This window comes from Hippoglossus stenolepis, chromosome 10 (assembly GCF_022539355.2).
Source record: "Hippoglossus stenolepis isolate QCI-W04-F060 chromosome 10, HSTE1.2, whole genome shotgun sequence".
In the NCBI taxonomy this organism is placed as follows: Eukaryota; Metazoa; Chordata; class Actinopteri; order Pleuronectiformes; family Pleuronectidae; genus Hippoglossus; species Hippoglossus stenolepis.
The window spans coordinates 8,408,196-8,429,352 of NC_061492.1; the positions used below are offsets into that span (position 1 = coordinate 8,408,196).

The 21,157-nt window shown below is 41.1% G+C and overlaps 2 protein-coding genes across 3 annotated transcripts in view; both read right to left on the reverse strand.

Moving 5' to 3' along the window:
* Window positions 1–13,789, reverse strand: part of uggt1 (UDP-glucose glycoprotein glucosyltransferase 1) — a 28,818-nt gene extending 15,029 nt beyond the window's left edge. For both annotated transcript variants that reach the window (XM_047341659.1, XM_047341658.1), the window contains exons 1-14: window positions 13,708–13,789; window positions 11,945–12,047; window positions 9,960–10,098; window positions 9,562–9,641; window positions 9,153–9,283; window positions 8,443–8,555; window positions 8,171–8,345; window positions 6,626–6,722; window positions 6,436–6,514; window positions 6,084–6,184; window positions 2,956–3,055; window positions 2,786–2,846; window positions 912–1,003; window positions 67–217 (exon numbers count right to left, since the gene is read on the reverse strand). In XM_047341659.1, the coding sequence (XP_047197615.1) occupies window positions 67–217; window positions 912–1,003; window positions 2,786–2,846; window positions 2,956–3,055; window positions 6,084–6,184; window positions 6,436–6,514; window positions 6,626–6,722; window positions 8,171–8,345; window positions 8,443–8,555; window positions 9,153–9,283; window positions 9,562–9,641; window positions 9,960–10,098; window positions 11,945–11,975 (1,350 nt within the window). In that variant the 5' untranslated portion in view covers window positions 11,976–12,047; window positions 13,708–13,789. The remainder of the gene's footprint in view (window positions 1–66; window positions 218–911; window positions 1,004–2,785; window positions 2,847–2,955; window positions 3,056–6,083; window positions 6,185–6,435; window positions 6,515–6,625; window positions 6,723–8,170; window positions 8,346–8,442; window positions 8,556–9,152; window positions 9,284–9,561; window positions 9,642–9,959; window positions 10,099–11,944; window positions 12,048–13,707) is intronic.
* Window positions 13,790–17,263: 3,474 nt separating this feature from the next.
* Window positions 17,264–21,157, reverse strand: part of hs6st1a (heparan sulfate 6-O-sulfotransferase 1a) — a 57,346-nt gene continuing 53,452 nt past the window's right edge. The window contains exon 4 of the mRNA XM_035168364.2: window positions 17,264–21,087. Within this exon, the coding sequence (XP_035024255.1) occupies window positions 20,761–21,087 (327 nt within the window). The 3' untranslated portion in view covers window positions 17,264–20,760. The remainder of the gene's footprint in view (window positions 21,088–21,157) is intronic.

The window sequence follows — 21,157 nt, forward strand, 5'->3', positions numbered from 1 at the left end:
TTCAGCAGGACAGGAGGTTATGATCTGTAAGAGGAGGCTTCGATGGCTGAACACTTGACTTCTTACACTGATGGCCGGGTTACGGATGTCGACGGCGTAGTCCGAGTCGGACGGCTGAACGTTGAGCTTCAGGATGTCGTGGATGTAGATCGTCTCGATGTGCAGCGAGCGCAGACCCTCCATCACCCTTGCTTCACTGCGCAGCATCTCAAACACACTGCAGGTGAGAGCAGACAGAGGCCAGTCAGTGTTTGATCGTCTACAGTTGGTGTGAATAAGAGCACGAAACTACCAACACGACTGTTGAAAGCAGATTGTGTGCGACTGAACTGATTCCCATTTTTCATAAAAAACTAATTTAGGATTTTGAATATTAAAGAAACTCGGATGTAAATTGAAACACATACAAATCTGGTTTCAAATGAGATTATAGTGCCTTTAGTAAAATTATTTCAGAGCTCAAACAATTAACCATGTACAATATTAGTAAGTTAATGTAAAATTAATCAGCAACTTATTTAAATATTGATCCATCAATGGGATAATTTTCATTAGAGATTTATCTGCAGATTATTCAATCATATTGTCTATTAAATAATAATCAGCATAGTGAAAAACATTGATCACACAAGAACCCAAGGTCTCATTTTGTCTCACCAACACTCTACAAGCCAAACATATTCAGTTTAATATAATATCAGCCTGTAAATTCATTGGACATCAATTATTCTATATTTTAGCTTGAAAACTGATTTGGGCATTTAATTGTTTACTAAAGGAGTTGAAAATGGATTTTCTATCTAATCATTGCAGCTCTAGACTGAATATAAACGTTTGATAACAAAGGTTGCAAAAGATTAGATTGACACAAATGTGTGTGTGTGTGTGTGTGTGTGTGTGTGTGTGTGCACCTGAAGATGTCTTGTGTGTCCAGATCGATGTGAAGCCCATTGATGAACAGAGCTGAATCCCCAGGCTGCAGGCCCAGAGTCCCTTTGAAAAACTTTGGGGACATCAACATATCCTGTTTACATCAAACCCTATAACTTTCCATTTAACTCCAGCTGAGCAAACCGTCACATTGTGTAGCACGTCAAGTCAAAACTGACCATTGTGTCGTCAATTACGTTGTAAAACTTGAGGCAATATTCAGCAAAAAGCTGTATCGAGTTAAGTCGACATCTCCAAACAAGCACTGACAGCTCTGTCTAAAGCAAGTCTGTTTAGAGCAATCAAACCACACACTAAACACATCTAATTATTAGAGAAAGAGCGTGTGAACGAGTGTGTGTGTGTGTGTGTGTGTGTGTGTGTGTGTGTGTGTGTGTGTTCACGGCTGTGAGAGGCTGGTGTGTGTGTGTGTGTGTGTGTGTGTCTCAGCAGAGGCAAAAGAAAAGCTGAAAGTCGTTCTGGCGCAGTCAAATCTCATTACAGAAAGACAAAGACATCAGATTAATCATACTCCAGACGCTGCAATTACAACAAGACATGATTAACACAAATATTGTTCATCCCACTTAAACAGCATGAGGATGTGAGTGTGTGTTTGTGTGTGTGGGAAACAGAGGGAAATGTCTGCGTGCAAGTGTCCAAACTACTTCAATCAATAATCCTTCCTCGCTGCAGGACTCAGTGCGCCTGCTGAATGAATCACCGATTCAGTAATTAGGACGTTTGCTGCTCACCCTCACCACCCACCCAAACTCCTGTCTGCGCACCAAGATAATGTGAGCACAGCTTGAGGAGAAAGGGGGAGGCAGGAGAGAGAGAGAGAGGGGGAGGGAAAAAACATTTGTGAAGAAAAAGGGGTGATTACCTATTCCATTAGCAGGGCAAACCCAAAGACATTGTCAGAAACTAAATGCTTTTCAAGTCCGACGTTGTTTACGATTTATCACGTAATAAAAAGGTGAGAGGAGCAAAACAAAAACAGGAAGGGCAGTTCTCATTTTGAGATATTTCCCCGTAGACGCAGGTTGAGGGGCCGAGGGAATGTGGTTGTGGCTGTGCGCAATAATGCGATCTGTTTTTCTTTATTTTTCTACCTTATTGGATCGGATAGGTAAACAGCTAAACCTAAATTATCCCTGACAACTCAACAACACAGTCAGCAGGAAGGTAAGAACAGTGGCACGCTGCAGAGGGAAAAGAGAGCGGAATGAGAGAGGAGGAAGACGCCGAGCAGCTGGGATGAAAGGAACATTTGAGCATTTTTAGACCAATGCGAATATTTAAATAAACATAAAAACACTCTGTTTTTGTAAATGATCTCCAACATTTGCACTCAAGCTCAATATTTCATTTTTGTCAACAAAACAAAAGCAACGAGGCAGTAACATGGTGTCCTGGTGATTTGATGGAATTAAGACACTAACGTCCGCTCTCTCCCTCCCTTATTTTCAGCTCTCTGCCATCATTATCGAATTAAAGAAGAAAATTCTCACGATAAAAACATGACAGTAATAGAAAAAAACAGTGGCTCAAAATAGTTACAGCAATATTATATTAAAGAACGAATCACAGATAAAGCAAAAATAAGGCGAGCATGTATTAGACCCGACCAATTTGTGGGTTGGCCAATACGAGTCTTTTAGCTCTTATGTTTTTAGATAACAAAATATGCATTAATGTTCACATTTTACGTAAAAATATATTATAGTATATTTTCTTTAACAAGTTTTATAGATTTGGCTGTATTTGTGTTTTCTTTGTGTTTATAGTTATTAATAATAAAGCTTTTGGAAAGTATATATATATATATATTGACTGAAGAACAAACACGTACCTTCTGATTCTCTACAATCTCTTTACGGATCTCGGAGTTGACCACTGTTTTAGTGATGGACCTGTGAGGGGAAGAGGACAGACTGAATTTAAAAACTGCAGACTAATTAACATCTGTGTAAAACAAAACTTCAGATATCTTCAGACTTCTTGTGTGTTTCTCTTCTTTACCTGGCTTTGGTTGGGAAGTTCTGACTGAGGTCTCTCATAACACTGAGGGCCTCAACAGCAGGAGCAGCAAGAATACGAGCTGCTGTCTGGAAACTAAGATCTGTCAAAGAAATAGTGGGATGACGGGAGGGAGACAAAGAGGGAGAAGGATTAGGAAAGTGTGTTAATGTGCTAGCATGTGCCAAGCTGATGTGGGCATAAACTTAACTTTGGGTCAAATTTAACCCTTGACCTAATGAGCGCGGGGCATGCACATATTTCATAGCAATTTGTCTTATAGTTAAGACATTTCAACAAAAGCACAGAAGTGAATCTGCTGGTGGCACTCGACAGGAAAAAGTCATGAGATCACCACAGTCATTAGGATTCGATGCACAGAATTTCACGGCAAGCCACCTGATGAGAAATTTCATGCTGGATAGTCTCCATCGACCGACACAGAGACATCGTCATCCCAAGAGCTGCGCTGCTAGCGGGGTTAAAAAAGTAATCAGTTAAGCCAATTGATGTAATAATTAGGAAATAATTTCACGTTAACATGCTTGTCTTCACATCTAAGGAATTAATTAAATCCATCTTCAAGCATTGAAGCGTTTAAGGCAGGATTAAGAATATAGACTAGAATGTTGTTATATGTGACTTTATATGTGATAACATTGCATAAAAGATCTTGTATGGGAGCTTTTCTTTGCAAGGAAGGGGCGAGAAAAGTGTGGATTATTTCAGTGGGGATAATTTCAATGCAGCGAGCATCTTTGTAATGGTGTTGTAGCCTGTGTGATTATTAGCCCCTGGAGGTCTCCCTGTCTTTATAAACAGACTGAGATAATGAGCCCCAGTGGGGTAGAAGATAAAGACAGACGCCCACATGACAGTCTGACAGTCGAGTTTAGCCCCAATCTCTCATCCCCTCACATCCTTTATTTAACACAATCAAAGCCGCCTCATGCTTGCATCCTGGCCGCATCTAGTGAAAAGAAATAAGTCTCTGTGTGTGTGTGTGTTTTACAAAAACACATAATCTGAGCCTGAACTGCCGCCCAATCAGTGAGCTCATGTGTATTCGCTCGCACAGACAGGTTTGGACGTCTCTTGTTCAGAGTGATTTCCATACATCGTGAAGCAGCTCTGGCCAAATCAGGACCATTTATCAAAAACGGGGCAGATTTATCAGATTTAACAGATCTGACAGAGGAGTGCAGCTGAAAGACGGCTGCCTCTCATTTGGAGACATCTGCTGAATCCACTATTGCCACAGTGCTTAACGAAGTGGACAGAGAAGAGCAAATGGCGGAACTTAGAAGGTTGTAGGTCTCGCCCATTATGTCCAGAGGCATTCTGGACTGCGGCCCTTGATATCGCCACTTGGAAATCGAAAATGATCGCAGAGGCGAAAGAGCCAGGCAATATCAGGCTAATATAAACCAGGGGCGGTAACACAAAGTAGCTCAAGGTTTGTGTGACGCAAGCAAAACAGACAGATTTCAAAAAGTGAATACAAATGAGTCAGTGATTCATCGGATGATGCAACTCTGATCAATAGTGCGTTTTATGTTGCCGCAGAGAGTGCTCTGACATTATGACTCGTGTGTTAAGACGACACTGATCGATCGCAGTCATTGATTGCAGAACTAGACATAAAACATTTCACTAATGGAATGATCTCACTGTTGAACGCTGAATATTTGAGCCTGCAGGTGTAACATCTCTCTGAATGCATTTCTAGTTTCCTTTTATTTTCCATCATCACTGGATAAGGAAAATAAAGAAACTAATCAAACCACTAAATCAAAATCAAGGGGGATGCAGATTCTCCCACGGGAATAAGTCAATTTAAAAAGCTGAAGCTGTTAGTGTACCAAGTGTGACTTGGGGGGCTGATTACAAGAAAATGTTTTAATCTGTTTCAGCAAAACAGAAATCAGAGCTAAACACATACAGTAAAAGATCTGACGTGCTGTTTCACGTTGTTTTCACACATTTAGTTTGGTTGAATCGGTCAGGACCCCACACAAATATATGATTTTTCCATTTTACTTCTGCTCTGGTGCCAGTTCACACTGAGTTTTGACAAACAAACCAATAGCTATAATCATGCTGTTTTACAAAGTGACAACAAGTGGGAGCGTTATGCTGCTTCAACCCACATTGGAAAATCAAATTGTGTTGACTGGCAGGATATCAGCACTATTTAACTGAACATTGTGTTTATTTTGTTCCTCTCAGACTGAAACTGTGAGTGAATAGTGACAAACAAATAAAAGAAGTTATTATGTACCACAAAATAAATGTAGGAGAAAAGAAGCTCAATACAATTTTTGATCTTGAATTACTTGTAATAATGCTTTCTGTTCACGACCAGATAAATGCTCAAAACAAAATGTCTTCTAGGATAAAATATCGTTCTGCTTTAAAATGGACCAAGAGCCATCTTTCCAAGCTGTATTAGTTTGGTTGTTTCGTCCACACAAGAGTTTGAAGGACAGCTTTTGCAACAACTCTTCCAACAGGAAAGTGCACCTGAGTTCATTTGAACAGAACCAAACAAGGTAGGTGGGAAAGAACACGCTCACAATTAAATCTGAAATGCAGCTGAAGGAGATAATGTTTCTGCTCCTTTTCATTAGTTTGCTCAAGGACAGAAAAATCTTTGTGTCAAGAAACAAATGATCATTTTTTTGGATGGGAACGAGAATATGGGATTTATGTCATTAGATAATTATCTTTTGTTAGGTGAAGCGGTGAAATTAATGGGCAGAGTGCTCGGTCTGAGTCCTGAGGGCATATTTACAGGATCATAAAATCAATTCCTCAGAATTTAAGTGACAGAAATAATGCCTGCAGGTGTTAACAGTGAGTTGAGGAAGTGTTTAGATTTGGTGCAGGATCCCTGGGCTTTGCAGTTTATTTTCGTTAACCTGTCATGGTCTTGGCTCTGCTAATTTTAAATATTTGTTTTGCTCTGCAGTCAACAGTCAATTAAGTATTTTGACAGAATGTAATATAAATATGCATCAACACACACTTCCTGTGTAGCTTGTTAGTGTAAAGAAATTCAATCATGTTACAGTTGGAAAGAGAAAAACTTAAGATTTAAGACGGCGAATAAAATCTGGGCAGATATTTACCTTGCATTTGCCAGACTTTCAGCGGTGCCATTTCATTTGTGCTTTCGACTAAATGTTTCCTCAACTCCTTCAGCTGTTCTTTGAGCTCTGGGTAGACAGTCCTGTTGAGAAAAAGACAGAGGGATTTAAAGTGTGTCTGCTAAATGCCTAAGTAGCAAATTGCTAATTAAGAGAGAGTAGACGTCTTCAGAGACAGATTGATTTATTTTCGGGTTAGTTTATCAGAGATAGAAGGTTATAGTCAGTGCTTTGAGGGAAGAATAGAAAATCTTGGCCAGTTTGAGCGTGGTGAAGCTCCTGGAGCGAATCCAAGCTTTGAATTTTTATCATGGCCTGACACAGAAACACTCACTTGAGTTTGCCAAATAGGAAGCCCTGGACCTCGTCCACTGGATCATTCTCTCCCATCATTGTAGCGTTCAACCCCGTGCCTGCAAACACAATCAATTAACTCATTATTAACATCAGGACTCCTCTGGGATTACACAATCATGGGCATCTGTGTGTCTATCAACAGCGTGTGTTCTTGTATGCGTGGGCACCTTGGACTTGTGTGTCGTCCTTTGCCTTGTACTCCTGGTTTTTGATTGCCAGCTCCACTCCGTACCCAGACAGATACACTTTCTTTCCACTGGGATTCTAGAGGCGAATGGAAAACATTGTAAAAAGATGAGAAGAAAACTGAACCCTTGTGCCGAACATAAGTGTGTTGTATCCTTGGATGCACCTTGGCACGCCACTTGAGGATGTATTCAGCGAGAGCTTAAATGCAAGTGTAAATGTATTCAAAGGGCACTGACAGGAGTTTAGTCAGGTTGACAGCAATCAGGCCGTCTACTTCATTTCTCTTCAGCTGCACTGATGGGAAATTGAACAATGTTTCTAATCCATATTCAACTAAGAAAGCAGAAAAAAAATGTTTGCCCATGTGGCTTGTAATATTTTTACATCTTTCTATTCATCTTCATCTCTGCAGTAAAAATGAATCTCACTTAGAACTGAAACAGCTACAAACACATATGGGTTCTGACTAAGCAAGCTTTCAAACACAGACAGCCAGCTGTTGTCCGCTAAGTGCTGAAGACACAGAGTGTCCCCCGAATGGTTCTCGTGCTTAGAAGTAGAACAAAAACAGTGATAAATGTTACAGCCTCTCCTGTGTCCAGGACTTCGTGTTTCACAGACAGATGGTGGGAATAATGCAGCATAATTGCAGGGAAGAAAGAATTATAAATTGGATAAGCCGCAGAGTTTTCAAAATCATTATCTTGGCTCATGTTCACACAGAGATAAATACAGTATGTGGGGCTTCCCAATATCTCTATGCAATTATTTTGTGAACAAGTGTGTATCTCTACTGTAGTAAAGAGGGGTTGAGTGTCTCGAGACAGCAGTTGTAAAGGGAGAGGACCACATCTGTTTATTTTACATGACTTGGATTTCACCAGAGGACCCTATACAGCTACTTATAAGGATAAAATGTTTTCTAAAATGGTAAACATTGGATTTCTAATGTTTTTATAGTATAGCTTTGGGCATATTTAGGCTAATGTCACACTATAAGCCACAATTTCCAGGCCTAAATTGTAGGATCAATAACTTTATATCAATGTTTATAATTAATTGCATTTTAAATATAATGTACAGATGAAAGAAAAACAGCAGCAACTTCCAGTCTTAGAAATATAGTTTAAGTTTCTTGTTTTGTTTGGACAAATGCAGAAAAACTCTAAATATTCAGTTTTCTGTCATAGAAGATGAAGAAAACCAGCAAAATATTCTGAAATTAATGAATTTCTGGCAATCAACTAATTAATTAATCTAGTAATAATCCCAACAGTAATCTCAGTCTATCTGGTATAATCTTATTTACTCTTGAAAGCATGCTACTTACACACACTCAGCAGATAAAGATATTGTGATGTATAATGTATACATTTGACAAAGTGTACTGTATATAGTGATATGTTATTAGCTGTTAAACAGCTTGTTAAATTCTTTTGTCCTTATACAGGTGTGTCACTATGTGTTTTGTATTCATCTTTCATTCATCAAACTGATCGTGTTAGTATGAATGTGACACTTACAGCCCGGTAATGGCGGAACACGTAAGTCACCAGCCCCTCTCTGACTTTGGATGATATGATTTGGTGAAGCATCTGGAAATGTGGTTCTCCCAACTCAGCATAGAGGATGACGACAGGACCATCTGGGTTTGATCCTGGGTATTTGTGGTCGCCCTTGAACAGGTATGGCTTTGGTCTGAAAGAGAGAGGAGATTGAAGTCGATCATAATATCATATAATATATTTCACTGATTTATGACCATCAGATCTGCATCGTAAGAGTCTCTAATTACCGCTCGGATGCTGTTTTCAGAAGTTGTTCCAAGCTTTCAGTATCACACGTCTTCTCTCCATGGATGTTGAAAAAAGCTGAGCAGCCAGGCGGAGGAGGCTCATTGGACGCAATCTAACAATGTGAAGAACAGTGGAATCGTTCAACACATGCAAACACATTTACAGGAATATGACACCACTTCTCATGCATGTAATAGACTTAAACAACAAAATTAAAGGAGACATATTATCCTTTGTGAAGGGTCTGCAAATATAAAAAAGCCCAAAGTCAGTTGTAAATGAAGCATCTCTCTCAGACAGAAAACTTTGCACATGAAGCTTCTGAGACACCTTGTCACTTGTAAAATCACAATGTCCCACATTTGCATAATGTAACCCCAGTGGCTAGTCTGGTACGCCCTTTAACAAAGTCAGGTGAAGTGAGAGCAGAGGCCAATTCTTCCTGCATAAGCTGGAAGCAGGTGACCAATCACAACAGAGTGGGCCAGCTGACCAATCAGAGCAGACTGGGTTTTATGTGGAGGAGGGCCTTAAAAAGACAGGAGCGTTTTAGACAGAAGCCAAAAAGAGGAGCTGCAGCAATGGACAGTATGAGGAGAGTGATGCAATTTCTGAAAATTAAAGCATGTAAACATAATAACATAAAGCAAATAACCCAAATTAAAATGATGAGCCTGAATATGAGCATGTCTCCCTTAAGTCATTGTACCTGTTGGAAGGAGTGTACTGTTGCAGAGTAGGCTCTCAGGGAGAGGGCAAACTTCAGCATGTTCATCTGGACGGAGCTTAGCAAGGCACTGGCTTTCTTCAAGATCAGGTCATAGTAGGCCTGATCTGTGTCTGTGTGAAGACACATGTCATGTGTTAATGCTCATATTTCATGAAGCTCCTGTTATTTTGACAACTTTTTAACACGGGCAGAGACACAAATAAACAGGAGAAAAATATAGTTTGCAGATCTCTTCTATCACTTTATTGCTTGCATAAGTGTTTGGACAAAACACTGACACCGCATTTGCTGCCAAGAGGTTTGCACACACATCACAAATTCCGCTGCTCACAGCACAGAGACTAAAAGTGAAAACTGGTCTAGAGAGGGTGAAGAAGTATTACTTTACCATCATGCTCTCCTTCTATGTTTTGATTGGCCTGAACAAAGTCCCAGAACTTGTCCTGGCTCTCCTCTGCCAGGAACTCGCTGAGGAAGAAGAGGATGAAGGTGGCAGTTTCATAAGATGTGCGTGTAAATACGACACACTTTATATGTACTGTACATAGTGTTAAATGCTACATTTGTGAATGAACAGCTCCAGTTAACAGTAAAGTATCTGAAGATTTTTCGTCATCGTGCTCGAGGACACATCAGAGACACAGAGGCTGAAACTGGTTTAGAGGACAGTCTCACCACCTGTCAGGACATTGATTGATCCATTATCTGCTTGAAAAGTTTAATGTCAGACGTAATGCATAATGTGATGTGGCTGCTACAGTACTGCTGAGCGGTGCAGTGTTGTACCTGGCCTCCAGGAGCAGAGGAGTATCAGCCCATTTGGTTGTGAGGGTGGTGGTGACAGCTTTGGAGTCTGTACCCCCCGACACTGCAGAGAGCAGTGATGGCAGCAGGAACCACAGAAGCCACATCCTCAGGCCTGTGTCTGAAAAAACAGTAGTAGGACACATTAGATGGGAGGGAGAAGCAAAGGGCACAAAGAAACAGCTCAGACCTGTTTGTAAATGGCACCTAAAGCTACCGAGGTGAGACATGAACATGTAGAAAACAGGTGTACCCTCAACACATTGAGGGAAGCAAGTCAGACAGATGTTGTGTCTCGATACTGACAGATAAACCATTCAACTTTAAGCAGAATCAAATCATTATGATATGATCATGTTATCATTCTGCATATTACGGTTGGCTATAACAATAACTTGAGACAAGAAAGCTTATTAAAACCAAAAAAATTTGTGACTTAAGTTTTTGTTTTCAGCAAATGAAGTTTTGTACAGTGACATTATTTTCTATGTGATCTCGTCACATTTTCTCCATACAGCAATTCCCAAACACAGGAGGATCCTGTTAATTTGCTAATCAACTCAAAAACAGCTTTTAAGCCTGAAACAAGGAGCCAAATGTTCTCCTATTGAAGTACGTCTCAAAGTGCTTCTTTATATATTTGTGTTTCCCATACATGAGTGACCTGCGTCAATATCAACACTGACCAACACTTGCTCAATTTCCATTTTAACTGTTCCATCTGCATTCTATACATTGATTTGCTCATCCCTGCTGAAGTGCCTCAAACTTTTGTATGGTGCCTTATGTTGAAGTGAGTATTTCCCTGTAGACATTACTTTTTTTATCATGTTGGTATAATCCGCAGACTTAATGTATTAACCTGTCACTGCTTATTTTTCCCCTGCAGTTAGTACCAATGTACATGGTGCTCTCCATGCAGGTTTTTGTGATAATAACGTTTTACAACTATCAATTCAGTTTTGAGAAATTATAGGAGAGTAGGGGGCCTGTGAAATAAATTGCATATGTTTAAATGTACAAAAATTTTTAAACCAATATGAGGGAATATCTTATTTTATACACATAAGACTAGATATTGGTCCAAGTTGAATGTGTGTATAGGTATACATGTCTCGTCTTAAAATGTTTTATTGTTATCATATGTTTCTTGAGGAAATGTTATGGACATAAACATATTGTAGGAAACAACCTATCCAAATTATAGGATCATCTTCCAACATAAAGCAATGCAGTTCAACAGCACCACAGACTTAGTACACAAATACTGCACAAATATCATTCATGGAGGTTATTGCAGGATTGCTGTTTGTCGTTAGTGTAGCTGATGAAGTTTGTCCCTCCACTTGTGCACTAATATCCCCTAATAAATAATCCTAAATCTGGGTAAAGTCTGTATTTTGATATAAGAAGATAGATTTGATATAAGGCACATAGACTCAGACTGGTGAAGGTGGAAAAGGCCTTTATAACGACACCACAGCCTCAGGGATTGTTTTATTACACCCCAGCAGGACATGAGGTTTTACACATGTGTAAACAAACAGTTGGATGTTTCCTGACCAATGGGAAACTTCAGCGTGTCTCCTCGGTCTGAACATCCGGACACTTTCACTGACACAGCTCTGGCTCTGACAGCATGAAGCTAAAGGCTAACTGCACAGCATGGCGGTGTTATATCAATCTGAACATATCTTAAACATCTGTAATACTAACACACACGCAGCTCCTCGGCAGTTTGTTCACTCGAAGCTGTCAAGAATCAAAATTGACGCTGGTTTAAAAACCTGCTAAGCTAATGATTAGCTAGCTAACTCCTCTTTCACGAGCAGGAAACCGCCTGAGTTGACTCGCTTCTGGTGAATCCCCGGCGGCTCAGGACGAGTCTCTGCACAAGCTACAGAAGCAGGTGTTACACGGGGTCAGTTTCAGCGTCGCCACATGAGAAATGAACGATTTATTCTCACCGACGCCGGCTCCGCTGCTTCCTGCATCCATGTTCCGCTGGGAGTGGGTGGGTCCTGACAGCCGCCGTCTGAGGTGACCGCAGATGTCGCCTGTTCGCAATGACTGAAACTCCCCGAGCGTCAAAATTACAGTTAAACAAACAATGAAAAGTGATTTAAACAAAAAAGCAGCTCGTCACAATGAGGAATAATCTAAACCTCACACAGGAGGAAACTGAGAGGATTCAAGCAATTACTTTTACAGGCTCACCCATGTTTAATTATTCTTGACCTCATCAGTTTGTAAATAATATATTTTGTGTTTTCTTTCCCCACTTGTTTGTATAATTTTTCTTTTTTTTTAATTTACATGTTCGAAATGAAATGAAAAATGCTTTCCTTACTTAAAAAACACAATTATATGTATTTGCTTCAATTAAATATTCCTCATTGATTTATTTATTTACAGGGAATAGTACCAATACTGGCACAGACCATTTAAATAAAGGGAACAGACCTCATGCCAATATTTTGCTTGTTGTTCTTAAAACAATACAATTTAGGCGACCAAAAATATATATAATAAAGAATTGCTGTAGCTGTAATTAACTCAGTAAAACAAATACAAATCATAAAACTATGCCAAGATATCAGAATATGAAAATAGATAGAAAAACGCAATTTACACTTTGCTGTTCCATGGATTGTGTGCCAGTAAAACTTATATTTATTCGCATACACAACATGTGTGCAGTGCTAAATTACTGTGAAAGTCACTTTATATAGTTTTATAAACATGTGTGGGATGAAGCAGTGCTTACTTGTCTCCAAGTTGTTCTGTCCAATCACATTACATTGAGTCATGACAACACCACTGGACACTTGTTAAAACTCACACTAGTGTGTGAAAAGCTGGACAGTAAAAGCAGGAAAATGCAGTGTTTGTTTGTACGACACCTTTCCAATATAATGTCATTTACATTTCTTTATGCAGGTATGTGTGTGACATAGCGGCTCCCCCAAAGTGAAGTCAAAGTGCCTTGATCGCCACCTGGTGGCTGGTGGCAGTATAGAGCATGAACCCTGCCTCCTCCATGTTAGCAGATGGGACATGAGGCAAAATAAAGTCAAAGTACACGTCATATACATTTTTCTCAAAGACGATCTCTGTCATTTTAGGTAGTTCTCATCACACTAATGTTTGTTAAAGAGTTAGGTTGGTTTTAATTATTAGTTATTTGATGCAATATAGAAAGGGTTCCATATCCTGGATATTTTGGGCTTAATTTCTTTGCACCTATTTGTATATATATGTTAGTAGGTGGGTGTACGTTTGAATCACGTTCTTTTATTAGCTGCATATTTTGTAATATGATTTGTATTCAATCAAATTGCAAAATCAATGAAATAATAATAAAAAAAACTAAATTTGACTTTTGAAGACATTGTATGAGGGATTTTCTATTTAAAAGGAAGAAGAGTAAGAATAGATGTTTATACCTGTGCATGTATTAGTCAGTCAGTACATAAATAAGTGAAGGTGATCATATATATTTGGGGCTCGATGTGAGAAAACTGTACGCATTCATTTGAAAAGCAGCTCATGGAAATGAGGTTTGCTGTTTGCTCTGCGTGAGAACCAAGGGAAATAAATCCTGTATTTAGAATAAGCCGAATCGTCCCTTTGGTTCTGTTATGTTGTAATGAAAAAAGTAGAGGAACTGATATCCCTCTCATTTTTATGAGTCACCTGACACTCCGGGGTCCGGTTTCTAAATCTTTACCTTGAGTCTGTGTGATGGTCCCTATCCATTGAAGTCACGCTCCCTTTGGGGCAGGTTGTTAAAATGTGCCCCGGCTCCCCGTCTACCTGTTGTCTGTTCTTGACAAAAAGAAAATGAAAGGTACGGAGTCACTGTCCCAGGGTGTGGAGACATGGGTCTTGCGTTTTCATTTACTCGCTCTGCGGTCTAAATTAAATTGGACAGCTGATCCTCCTAGAGGGAGCAGTTCCAGGATTTGATTTAACATTGTATAAAAAGCAGCGACATTAATTATCCTGTTGGATTTGACCTTCACTTTGATGTGCACGTGTGAACACCTCGCTCATGTAGACGTAGGCGCACACACACCCATGCACGTACACACACAATGTCACACAACAATCTGTTTCATCCCTTAGAGGAAATGCCAAAACATCCTTACCACAGTCCCGACAAGTATAACTAAACATAGCTTCACACAGGCTGCCCACTGGGCCTGTTCATCTGTCAGGGAAGTGACATCTTCAGATGAATTATGGGAGACGGCTGTCATCTTCTCTGGGGTCACATAAGAAATGGCGGGCGCGGGCTGCGGGCTCCCTCTCCTCACACTATCACACGTCAGCCATTTTAGAGGTTGAAAGCCTCGACGGGGGACCAAAACGACCTCAATTAAACCCCCATTAATATTAATACATTTTGTCGTTTCACGTGAGTTGCCTCTAATTATATGTGTCCCTGACTGTATAATGGGGGTCAGCTGGGGTCTCCCACATGAAGCTAATTCACCACATTACAGCCACCAAACAATGGGCCGGTCTGGGCTCCAGTCTTAAGTACAGATGGAGGGGAGGGGAAACTGTTTGTAAAAGCTAAACACAGAGGCCCTGAGGGTCAAAACATAGACGCATTTGCACAAATCACAACACCATTTAAAGAAAACACAACAATACTTCACAAAACAAACTAAATGTTGGTGTGTTTTCAGGACATTTTTACACCTGAAAGTCCAGAACATGGTCCAAACAAAAATGCATGTCATTTGTACGACATGTGTATCAACACCTACGTGGGCTGTGTCTATCTAAACTTGACATTGATTGGTTTGTAGATGAGTTTGCATCTGACTTCTTTTATTTTATTGCCACTGAGATATCATTATCATATTACTACCAGCAAAATGATTGTCCTCTTCACATAAAAGTCCCACATTATTCAAAATACACTTTATCATGTTTTTAAACGCAAATGTGTAAAGATCCTTAGAGAGTAAACATGTGTGAAGAATCCTATTGTTCACTGACGTCGCAGCTTGTTGAACTATCCCCCCCAAAAAAATGTCACAAATAAACCAAATATGATCCAGTTTTATCCGGACTGAGGCCATCTCTTTTCGTTAGACTTGGTCCGGATCGTGGTCCGAGGCATCTTCCACATCTTATATTTTGGTTTGGACAATCTGAAAAGCTCGAGGGTCAGAAGCAAACAAAATGAGATCTTTTAAATTGGAAACAGGCAGTTTTTGTGCTGCAACATTTGTATAATTACCTTGTGGGTGCATTAGCCATTTCATATCCACTAAATTCCATTCATTTCAAGTCAGTTTTATTTGTGTAGCGCCAAACCACAGCATCCATTATCTCCAGGCACTTTACATTGTAAGGTCAAGACCTTACAATATTACTTCATGTGTATAAAGGGAGGATATTATCCCTTTAACAACCTCAGATCCTGTGTTTGGCTTTGACCCAGAGTTTGTATCCTGCTTCATTTCTCCCACATCAACATTTATCATATTTTTATGGAGAGGTTAATAAGTTTGCAGCAGATCAGCTCTTGAGCTCCTGAGCCACAGCTCCACACACACAGGCATGCACACACACACACACACACAATAAACAGCATTGAGACTATAATGGGATTGCTGTGTGATTCCCACTGGTTTTATTCTGTGAGAGCTCCGCAGAAGCGAGAGTCCTGTCTGCCTGGGAGGTTGGATTCTTCTGCTCAATCCTTTAATATCGTGAGCGATGATTTGGTCTTGACCTGAGAGATTAGCCAAACCCCCGAATGGAAGGTCAGATAACGGCGCAGATGTCTGATCTAATCATATTTCTATTTCTATTGCTGAAAGAAAAATGTGCACTCCCACGCTGGATTGCACTCTCTCATTGCCCTTCGAATTTACTTTTTTGACAAAACAGGGTATTGAAGCCCTGCAAATTGTTTGTGTATAGAGATTCGTCCACATTGTATATTTGACGATGAAGGTCTAAACCATGCCACTGCTGGAAAAGACTCAACCGCAGACAAAAGACAGAAACTCCGTTGTGACCAGTGCCAGAGCCAACAGGGCAATCCTCCAGAACTACAATAGCCTGGCTCTGATGCGTGTAAGGGAGGCACTCAGTATGAACTTATCTGCAGAATTCCATGCTGAAAATAAGCGATAATAATGCCAGAGCTTCTTTGTTTGCAGGAAAGAAGCATGGGACCAGCAATGAGGAGCTGCAGCCAGTTTGACCTCGTATTAATGGATTGTGGCCAGAGCCCATACAGTCACTCAGAGCCGGATTCCCACTGCAGCAGAGAGCACTTTCTCTCAAACACTCACATGCATATGTTCAGCAAAACAAAAGCTGTCAGGGCCCTCTGCAGTAGCATGGCCATTACTGTGTGTTTAGTCCAGCTGCACTTGAAATGACAGTGACCCAGAACTATGGGCAGGATTAAATCACCCTGAACATTCAGTCCAATGCACCACAGCTGCCACAGACCCTGCACAGCCTCCCTCTCCCTCTCCCCCCCCCTTATTCCCTCTCATTCCTTCTCTGTTCATTTGTCAGACAACAGAAAAAACATCCTCTATTTCCTCCCGTCTTACATAAACACCCTCTCTGATTCCTCCTCTCGTTTACACTCCTGCTCTTGGCGCGCTCTGATCTCCCTCCAGCCAATTGCCTCCGCTCATCGCCATCCTGGAGAGAATTATTCCTCTGCTCTGCTTTGAGGGTGTCAAAGTTGAAGCTCAACGGACGGTTGATGAGACGGGGCGAAGGCCTGCGCTCCGCTCCATCTCCTTTGCGTGCTCAGCCAAGGACAGGGGATGATATTTACACCCCCCCTCCCTTCGACAAACGCCCACCTCCCACAGCAGAGGAAGAAGCTTATTTTTGTGCATGTACGTGCATTCGACAGACCCAGAGTGTTTGCAGATTGAATTAGGCTGTAGATCACCGTTGACAGGGCTGAGGCTATCATTAGGAGGGGGAACAGGCTGCTTTATGGGGGTCACAGTCCTGTGGTTAGTGTGGGCGAGTAGTGGAAATGTCCTACAGTTATAGATTGGCCTGTGGATGGAAGTGCAGAAACTTGGAGGGCAAAGCTCCCACATGAGTTGTCAGAAATAATATCGCTAAATGAGTGAGTCTTAAACGAACTGGCTGCATTTCAAGTTCAGAACCTTAGATGTACTATGCATCTAAAAAGAAAGTCAAGGGGGACATGTTGTTCCATGCAGTGTGAGCTGGATAATAAGAGTAATGATAAACGATAACCAGTGACAACCACGACACAGTCAGAGCTGTAAAAATGAAATATTTTAATTGGTGGCTTGATGATCCATTTTTGCAATCATAAGAAAACAAACCCAGACATTATGCATACAGAAAGAGCCGGAGACAGACTGCACACCAATCCAAAAATAAAATAAAAACAAAGTCTCTATCACACTCTCTTTTAACACAAAGAAAATAAGAAATAAAAAAGATGACAGTGACACCTGGGTTGCTTCATTGTCACGACGAAACGCTGTTAAGACATCAGATATACATAGTGATGAGACATAAAATATTTGAGTATAGCTTTACAGCATCAATCTCTGGAATAATTTCAGCAAGAGGGAGTTTTTTTTTTCTTTTTCTTTCACACTCTCTTCAGGTGAGTATTTCTGAGGATTGCTTTAAGATCTCATGGTCGCTTGAAACTGGAACGCTGAAAAAAATAAAAGCACTCTCAGGATGAAGAATCCGTTTTGCTTTCTGCAGTTAAGACTCTAATGAGGAGCCAGATTATTGGTTTGGAGCTCAAACGTGGTCTAATACGAGTCCGACAGTGAGAAAAGAAGATGTGGGCAGAATGCCTGGAGCTGCAGTGTTTTTCGAGTCTCCAGTTTCAAGACTACAATGACAGGAGGAAGTTGATGTGAAACAAAAAAAAGGGGGGGGAAAATCTCTCTTTCCAGATCCATTCTCTCCATCCCTATTGTATTACTTTGAAGGTTACACAAAAAGCAGCATATTGAGTCTGGATGCGTCCCAATACCTTTCATCATCCCCACTTTTATTCTTCTCTTCCCGTTAAATCAAAAACAAGAGCATCCGGGTGATTAGCTGAAATGTAACGAGGGCAATGGTAGATGGTTAAACTGTTAGTTTTTCCTCCTTTTTTATATATATATATAAAAAAAAAACACTATTGTTAACAAGAGGATGCAACATGTTATTTATGGTGACACCAAGGAAGCAGTTTGCCTGCATGCATCCTCACATTGCCCCATGGGTGACACAGAATCTGGACTACATTCAGTTGGATTTAATTGCTCTACAACACGTCTTTAAGTGTTTCACACTTTTGAAACCTCTGTCTCTCACCTTCTCCTTTGTTGTTTCTCTTATTGCTCAGATTCTATGTTTGTAAATAGGATTGGGGGGGTTGAAAGCATTTTATCGAATCAGAATCCAGCGTTAATTCTAACTAAGCTTGGATTTTAATATTTGTAAATTAAGTTGTATCCACCTTTTGTTGGCTGAGGCAGATGAAACAGAGACTACAGAGATCCTCCTCAATGAAACAGGATGCATTCAGCTAACCACACTGATTATATCTGTAGAGAAGTTGACACTCTGTTGGTCTTTTTGATAACCTCACAGTTCCCTCGCAGACGTGATGTGGCGTTTACAAAAGGGATTTGTTCCTGTTCACTAACAAACCATCTTTGGCCAGGGGCAGACGCTGAATTGCAGACAAACAGTCAAAGTTTAATTTTAGCCATTATGAAAATATTATTTATCGTATAATCTGTGACCTGAAAACTCTGAATACTTTGACTTCCCGTCTTTGTGTAAGGAACCGAATCGTACAATGACATGTGGACGCCGATAAAACAACTTGGTTACAGAGTTGTCGTGACCCAACCCTTCTTGTTCATGTGACATGTTGATTTAAAATTTCAGGTATTCAAAGTAAAAAAAAACAAAAAAAACATGGGTAATCAAGTGATGAGGAGGAGACAATAAAAGAGAGGGGGAAAGAAAACAGTCGAGGAAAGGGCAGAGGGGAGTATTACTGGCTTGCATCGCTGTCACACGCTGTTGGTTGCCTCCACCACCAAAAAAAAAAAGGCGAGATAATTGGTCATGAAATCAGTCATTCACAAAACTCGTTGGACATCCTCTCACTGTCAGGCACACTATTTACAAAGGCATACACATACGCCAATCAAAGGCATACTGTACATACTATTTACACACACACACACACACACACACACACACACACACACAAGTAGTCAGAGAAATTACTGTAGTATAATGCAGATACAATATCTGACAATGATTATGTCTACTATGATCCCAGTACATAGAGGCACTGCTACCTCGCCCCGTGCATTCTTCAGGCTAAATCCAGCTGAAATTAACGGTCACGCTAATGAACCAGGGGTCACCAGCGCCGTGCGGGCCCTTTCAGCAGGTGGGATGGAGGCTTGTGTTGAGACAGACGCTTTCACAATGCAGCTCTTGGTCACAGGAAAAAAGAAGAAGAAGAAGCAGAAGAAGAGAGAAACTGAAAATGCCACCCACTGCATTAAGGGCTCACATTGCCATGGTGACCAGTGGTTCCGCAACTCCCATCTCGAGCGTTTGTCTGAGTTAAGGCTTCCAAAGCGCTTGACGCTCACACAGCACGGTTCCTGGCAACAACGTGCAGCAGGCCGTCTCCCCTCCCTCCCTTTGATTTCTTCACACCTATATGTGAGATCGGGGTCTGTAATTGGCTGTCGTTCTGTGCAGCACTGAGACGCACACAAAAAAAAAAAAGGAGAAATAATGAACTTGTTAAGCGACAGGAGCTTTGGGAAGCTTTAACAGAGAAACAGGCCACTTTTTGTCTTTTTTGCCCCCAAGATACAAGGCTTCAGTAATGGCTATGGTCCGTTTGTACGTCAAATCCCATCCATTATCTTTGACTTACAAAAACAAAAATAAAGAAATAAAGGAATCACTTTTCTTTAGGCAGCAATATTGGTCTCAGTGTTATTACAATTCTGCTTTTAAAAAAGCAAAAAAAAACAAAACAAAAAAACACAAAAAGGTAAAATACAAATGAAATCATCTGAGAATGAGAGTCACTATTTCATGACTGTTCATGGGTGAAATGGCAGATTTTTTTTAAGCAGAAAAGCTTTATTACACAACTCAGTACAACTTCTTCTCTTTGCGGCACAGTCTCTCATGTACTCCCACCGTTTGCTATGTTCAGCTCAGCTACTCGCGCGTTCATAGCTTTCCACGGGTTCCTTTGAAACTGGAGCATCCAGGAAGTAGACCGGTCCTTAGCGAGGATTAGCGGGAATTCACAGACTTAAAATTTGTATTTTCTCATGCTCCATTATCAGGCCACAGAGAACGAGAGGGGACACGGTGGGAGGAGGAGGAAGCTGGAGAGATGAATGAGATACTCGGTTGTCAGCAACTCTTAAAAATATCTCTCCTCTGCTCAGTCACTAATGATGATGAGAGCGACAGAGAAACTCAGAGGGGGGAGACAGGGTATGCAGGTGCTAATAACAACTGGGCAAACCTCGGTAACATGAGCTGATGCAATCGACCAAGCCCTGGTCTCCATAGCAACCACTCTCATCCCCGCAGCCCAACTCTCAGTTAAGTCTTTGTCATTCATTTGGGTCTTTGATGCCGGCGTCACCTTCTGTGTATGTCAGTGTATATGTGTGTGATTATGTGTATGCATTTCACATTACATATGCATGTCTGTGTGTTTGTTCTCATTCTGCTGCTACCAGCGGTTGATGATCTGGTTCATGTAGTCCTCAGTGGGGAGCCTGCTGCCGGCCTCCTCCGTTCTCCCTCCCTCCTCGCCCTCCTCCCGCTCCTCCCTCTCCCTCTCGCCGTCCTCCAGTGTTGACACCGAGCTCTGCCGGCTGCGGGAGGGCCACAGGCTGACGCCCAGACCCAGGCCCTGGTGGCTCTGCTGCATGTGGAGCTTGATGCGCTGCTGCCGCCGCTCCTGCTGCCGGGTGTACTGGTAGCGCTGCTGGAACAGGTCCCTGGCGTAGTCGTACAGCTCCATGTCCAGCTCGTTCAACTCCTCAATGCGCTGGACCTAACGAGGAGGGAGCAGATCAAACACTTAGGTTTTTTTCGTAATGAGATTAAGAGAAAATAAGAATGGA